Source organism: Mus caroli, unplaced genomic scaffold (genome assembly GCF_978045245.1).
Source record: "Mus caroli unplaced genomic scaffold, Mus_caroli_1 scaffold_6, whole genome shotgun sequence".
Classification (NCBI taxonomy): Eukaryota; Metazoa; Chordata; class Mammalia; order Rodentia; family Muridae; genus Mus; species Mus caroli.
The window spans coordinates 28,726,821-28,733,638 of NW_028227261.1; the positions used below are offsets into that span (position 1 = coordinate 28,726,821).

At 49.2% G+C, this 6,818-nt stretch overlaps 1 protein-coding gene across 5 annotated transcripts in view; it reads left to right on the top strand.

Annotated features, from left to right (window-relative positions):
* The window catches only part of Azin2 (antizyme inhibitor 2), a 30,146-nt gene that overhangs the window by 22,868 nt on the left and 460 nt on the right, over positions 1 to 6,818 (top strand). For all 5 annotated transcript variants that reach the window (XM_021159399.2, XM_085838932.1, XM_085838934.1 and 2 more), the window contains one exon: positions 4,843 to 5,057. In XM_021159399.2, the coding sequence (XP_021015058.1) occupies positions 4,843 to 5,057 (215 nt within the window). The remainder of the gene's footprint in view (positions 1 to 4,842; positions 5,058 to 6,818) is intronic.

Genomic DNA, 6,818 nt, shown 5'->3' on the forward strand with positions numbered 1-6,818 from the left:
GCTTCCATTACTTTGATGAATGAAAACTCTGTCTTTGAGCTTAGACCCTGACTTTTGTGCTAAACACTGACTGATTTCTTCTGGTCATTCATTGTCCCAACTCCTTTGAGTTTTATCATTTTTTCACATTTATTTATTCACTTTATTTATTTATTTATTTATTTCCATCTGTCTGTCTGTCTGTCTCTATGTGTCTGTCAGAGGACAACTTGTGGGCATTGGTTCCCACCTTCCCCATGTGGGGCCTGGAGATTGAACCCAGGCTGTCGTGTTTGGCAGCGCACACCTTTCCTTGCTGGCCATCTTGCCAACGCCACTTCCTGCTTTTTCTAGGAGGCTAGGTATATCTATAATGGAGTGTTTTATTTCTTCATTTTTCTATATATATCCTTCCCATTGTAACATTGTAAATGCTGTAATGCCAGTATTTCTCATGATGTGTGTGTGTGTGTAATATATATCATATATATTATACACACATACACACACACATATATACACATACACACACATACACTCACATATATCTATCTCTATATCTATCTCTATATATATCTATATATATACATACACATATACACACACACACACATATATATATATGTACATATAACAGAGAGCCTTAGACTTGGAGTCAGAAAATACAGGTTCAGGACCCGGCAGCTTTGCCACACAGCAGCAGAGAAATTGTAGGCAGGTCCCTGAATGGCTACTAAAGTCCGATGCTCTGGTTTCTCAGAAAACCAGGGTGCGACCTTTGACTCCTGAGGTCACTTGTGGTTCTATGCGAGGCTGTTCTAGCGAGTCTCTACATACTTAGAGTTAACTCATTGGTATACATAGACTGTCCTGTGGAGGGGCTTTGTTTTGCCTGGAGCTTTAAGAATACAACTGCTGAATGCCAGCTTGTCGTTTTCTGGACATTGAGTTGGAGTCGCCGACCTGAATTTTCCGTGTTATGGCAGTGTTGGGCGATGTGCATCTTGCCTCTCCTTCCCTTACAGGGGTGAATTTCTTGGTTCCTGAAGGGGACTTTTGACCATATGGATGGACTTGGTTACCTGAAATTTCTTGTCCGATCTCTGCCTGTATGTCCACAAATAGGGTTTTGATCCTAAGGTTATGTTCCAGTTCCTACTCTGTGTTTGTCGCTGCCTGTCAACTCTCTTTTTTTCTTCCATTGAAGATACTTTTGAGTGTTTTATATGTTTATGTGGATTATTTAGGGACCCATCAAGTCCATGTACCCCACCTTTCCATGCACCCCAGCCCCTTTTAAAGATAAGGGGTCTATCTCTGCCCAGAAGCTCACTGACTAATCAAGAATAGCTGGCCATGGATCCTCTATCTCTGCCTTCCCAGCCAGAGATTACAGGCGTGTTCTGCCATGTCCCGCTTTGTACGAGTATGAAAGATCTGACCTCAGGTCCTCATGTGCCATGTCCCCACCCCTCCCCAACATCTTACTCATTTTTATTTTTGAGACAGTCTTGCTGAAACATCAAGTTCAAGGCCCCTGTGGGCTACAGAGTGAGTTCAAGGCCAGCTTGGATGACTGAGGGAGACCCTGTCTCAAACATACAGAATGAGGCGAACTGTGGATACAGTTCAGTGGCAGAGTGCCTGTGTAGCGAGTGCCAGGCCCTAGATTCAAACCTAGTTGTAAAAGTTACAACTAGGGTACTTTTATTCTCCTGATGTAACTGTTATCTCCAAGGCTTACTGCTTCCATCTGCTAACTTAGGCCTAGTTTTGGAAGCGTCTAGCCTCTATCTAATCTACTCAAGACCTAGAATGTGTTCAGCCTCTGAACCTTGCTGCTGAATAAACTCTCCCTTTCTTAGTTCTTTTTGATCTCTAGCTGGCTGGTTCAGCTCAGTTGCTCCAGCTCAAACCCCTCTCCAAGCTGACTGATTTGACCTGGCTTCTCTCAGCTTCGGACTAAGGGCTCTGCTTACCTCATACTAACTCTGGCAATCTGTTCTAACCTTCTGGCTCCTTCTCCCTCTGTGACTCATCCTGTCTTCACCTGCGTCCAGCTTGTTCTCTCTGCAATCTGTCTCTATAACTGTCCTGGTAAGCTGCCTCTTCTTTTCTCTCTTTCTGTGCTCTCTTCATGAGAGTTGGGCATATCCTGTTCTATCAAATCTTTCTCTGATTTGTCACTTTGTCTGCCACTCAAGACAATTTTCAAACATGGGTGCTTTCTTCTGCAAACTAACTTCACCTTCATTGTTGGGATTAAAGGTGTGTGCTAAGGGCGTGTCTGTATTCCAGCCAGAGGGATTAAAGGTGTGTGCTAAGGGCTGAGCCACAACACAACTAGAAAAAGGTTGTTTTGTTTTGCTGTTTTTTGGTTTTTTTTTTTTGTAAATAACAGTCTTGGGGTTCACAGTGTGATCAGATATCCTGCAACACCTCATCCCACAAAAAAGACAAATGACTGAAAAAGTGAATGAATAGAATGAAAGACAGAACAGTCACAAGGTTTCCAGAGACAGGAGCAGGCACACAGTGTTGAGAGACAGAACAGTCACACAGTGTCGATTTCAATATAAAAATAAAGCCAGAAAGGGCTGGCTGTGTGGCTCAGCAGTGCTCCTGGCTAGCTGTGTGGCTCAGCAGTGCTCCTGGCTAGCTGTGTGGCTCAGCAGTGCTCCTGGCTGGCACACCCACGGCCCACGTTTGCCCACACACAGCTGCTTTCTTGTCTGTTCTCGAGCTTGTCCCTCCAACAGGCATGAGGCTAGTTGGTAACTTATAACCTAATGCTGTCTTTTCTTTGTTGTGGAGAAGCCCTTAAAGGCGGTTTGCCCAAACAGAGCACCCGTCCCTCATAACAGACCATCAACTCAATGTTTTCTAAACACTGGGGCTAGGTGGCACACACCTTTAGTCCCAATACTCAGGAGGCAGAGGCCGGTGGATCTGTGAGTTCAAGGCCAGCGTGGTCTGCAAGGTGAAGTCCAGGACAGCCAGGGCTACACAAAGAAATCCTATCTAGAAAGAAAAAGAAAGGATATGAAGCTAAACTGAGGAGGATCCGTGGATCCGTGCTTACTCCTGCTGACTTCCGTTCATATCCTCTAGATCAGAGCCTGGGATACAATAGGTCTCAATAAGTAAATGAAGGGACTGGTGAGTACAGGCTAGCTCTCAGCCTGGGCCTTTTCCTTATTGATAGGACTGGTCAATGGTTAATTTTTGTCATCTGTGTGAACCTCATTTATACTTATGGAAAGAGTCCCTCTCTCTCAGTTTCCCATCACTCCTGTGGCTGGCTAAGGTACTGGTGGCTTTTCCTCTGCTAGCCCTCACTGCATCCTCCCAGGCCTGTTGGATGGTTTCTATGCATGTCACCGATTTTTTCCCCCTATAGACCCGATCCACTCTCAGCATTCATTAGGTTACAAATCTTGAAACTAGTGCCTGCTAGCACTGGTACCACTGGAGTGTGGGGGACAGGAAGACACTGCCCCTCAGCTGACAGAATTCACTCTGTGGGGAAGTTGGGCCCAAGCACGTCAGTATTCCGTTACCAATCACAACTGTCACAAAAGGTGGGACTCTGGAGAGTGTCAAGCTTCCAGGGGCTTTGGATGCCACCTCTGAACCTAAAGAAAGCATGGCACACTTGATGTCAGACGGAAGATCTGGGGTGAAATTGGGTGTAGGGGAGGCAGGTTTGCTGGAGAGTGACCCAGGAGCAGGTGGCGTGTGACCAGTACTGCAGCAGGCAGAGCAAGGGGCCAGGGAAGCCACGCAGAAGACCCACCCGTGTTTCTCCTTCAGCTGTGACCCCTCTTCTAGGCCCTGCCCAGCAGGGGCCCTAAACTGTGGCAGAACTGCTCTGATACTTTGGTTGCCCAGAGATGGATGTCAGAGATTTCGTTTCCATTTGGAAATCATTTAAGAAGAAAGTTTACCGTTAGCCGGGTATTGGTGACACATACCTTTGATCCCAGCACTTGGGAGGCAAAAGCAGGTGGAATCTCTGTGAGTTTGAGGCCGGCCTGGTCTACAGAGCGAGTTCCAAGACCACTGAAGTTAGGAATCAGAGTGTTTGACCCAGGGGCCCTCTGTAGACTCTGCCAGGTCAGACTCGGTGACAGTTTGTTGGTCTGGGACCTGAGTCAGGGTGACTGTTACTCCCCTTGTGGGCTTCCAGCTTCTGTCTCCTGCCCATAAATCCTAGAAGAGGAAGCCTCAGGGCTGGAAGAGAGGCTGGGAATGAGCTTATGGAACGGGCTGTGGAGGTGTCTGAAAGTGGCCAGTGCGGGTGGACCCACAGACCCAGTGACAGTAACAGTCAGACTAGCGTCAACCCCTCTGCCAGCCGGCTTGAAATGATCTATGTAGCCGGGTGTGGTAGCGTAAGCCTTTAATCCCAGCACTCGGGAGGCAGAGGAAAGCAGATTTCTGAGTTCAAGGCCAGCCTGGTCTACAAAGTGAGTTCCAGGACAGCTAGGGCTACAGAGAAACCCTGTCTAAAAAAAAAAAAAAAAAAAAAAAAAACAACTTAAAGAAAGAAAGAAAGAAAGAAAGAAAAAAAAAGAAAGAGAAAAAGAAATGATCTATGTGCCTTGACTTAGTGGCCTTTCAGTGTTTCAGTGGCCAGGCAAAGTAGGTGATATTTATCCCCATTTTACAGACAGGCAATCTGAGGCACAAAGAGGTTTGTGTTCTTGCCCAAAGTCACACTGCTAGTGTTGGAACCTAGAAATGGGTAGTCCTTATATACTACCCATGTGGGCGATGGGAGCTATGGCAGATGTCTGAGGGAGGAGTGCTGAGGGTGTAGTATGTCTGTCGGGGCTGACATGTCCCCCTTCTCTCTGACAGAAACCATCTGTGGATCAACCACTGTACAGCAGCAGCCTGTGGGGCCCAGCAGTTGAAGGCTGCGACTGTGTGGCTGAGGGCCTGTGGCTGCCGCAACTACAAGTAGGGGACTGGCTGGTCTTTGACAACATGGGTGCTTACACCGTGGACACAAAGTCCCTCCTCGGGGGGACCCAGGCCCGCAGAGTCACTTATGCCATGTCCCGGCTAGCCTGGTAAGAGGTTCCTGCAGTGAGGTGGGGGTGAGGGAGTCGGGCAGAGGGGCAGTCCTATGACTGGTACTGTGTTGATAGGGGCTCTATCCCAGCCAGAGCCCCATGCCTGCTCCCTGAGGAGGGGAGGGTCAGCAGGCAAGCAGGCAAGGAATGGGGTGTGTTCCTCAGTGGAGGTTGCTTGTGACTGCATGGGGAAGCAGGGCTGGTCCTGGGGAGGCATTGGAGGCAGAGAGAAGGATGCAGAAAGTGAGGGCAAGGTTGAAGCGTGGTCTGTTCTGGTCCTGGCAGCATTTTCTGAAGACCACTCTAGCTGTAGATGGAGGAGGCAGGATTTGAACAGATTCAGGCAGAGGTGGTAGCGAGGTGACCTAGGCTCACTCTGCTGGGCCAGCGAGCTCAGTCGGCAGTAATGGGACTCCTGCCTGCCTCCTCTGGGGTCAGAGGTATCTGAGGTGGAGGGTGCCAACACCTGAGGGACCCTCATGTCTGTCAGGCCTCGAGTTGGGCATTCCACACTCTTCCGTTTCACCCCACAAACCTCTATGAGGGTCAGCGTCGTTTCTGGACATGGTTGGTGTCAGACTACGGCAGGGCTCGGAGGGCAGAGCATCTGGGAGGGGCTTGTATAGAGGCCCCTCAGAACTGAGTGGGATGGATATCCTGAGAGTCCCCAGGAGCATCCATCACCAAATGCCAGGTCTGAAGGGCACAGGGAGAGTCACATTACATTCATCTATTCAGTGTCCTCATTGTGTCTCCCCTGTGGGGTACAAGGTAGGCCTATGCAGTCAATTTGCCATTGGGGTGGATTTGACAAAGCTAAACAAACAAACAAACAAACAAACAACTGCAAAGAAAAACAACATGCAGGCTTCCTTGTGAGTCTGACCGTCATCAGCACCTCCCGGTGGATGAGGCCGCACTCACCACATTCATTAAGGGGGCACCAAATGCTGACATATCTCACTAGGCAAGTGGGCACGGCAAGCAGTGAGGGATACAGCCTCATCCCCTGCCCCACTGTTGGTGAAGGGATGCCAGGGAGGCAGACAGTGATCCAAGGAGAGCTGGTCTGTGAGTAGGGCCCTGTAGTGTCTGTAGGGCTCCAAACCTGGATGCTGGGGAGGAATTAGCGAGTGTGAATAATGCAGATAGAACAGCATGGTGCTGGGGAGGGATGTGTGACAGGCCCTATGGTGACATCTGGGGGTGCCACCGGGAACATGGGGTGCACAGGGGCCAATCTCTTGGGCTGTGAGTCTGGCAGGAAAGTGCTGGAGGTGCAGGAGGAGAGTTTACCTTCCGTGCTGTGTCTGTCTGGAGAGACAGAAGCAGGTCAGAGAAGGTGGTGGATCCCAGCGAGAGACAGAGATGGATGAGTGGGTTGCTTAGGAGCTGGGTTGGGCAGGGCTGGGCTGAGTGTGGGGCAAGGTTGCTGGCTGCGGCAAGAGCAGCTGATCAGATGGTGGGACAGCTCATCCTTACAGGAAGGGAGGATAACAGCCAGCTTGTGAGAACGGGTCGTGGCAGGCAAAGCACTAGACCTGGGTGTGGGGATGAGAGCTGCGTGGTCCTAGTCCTCCTGCCTGTTAGGGAGGAGTCTTGAGCAGTTTGCTCCCTTCTGAGTCTGTTTCCCCTTCAGGAAAATAGAGATGGTTTGGTTTTCCTACAGTGCTTTTGGGAGAATGAATTTAGGTAATGGGGTGCGGGGAGCAAAGTACCTCGCGCTGTATCTGATGCGCACACACAAAAAAATCTCAA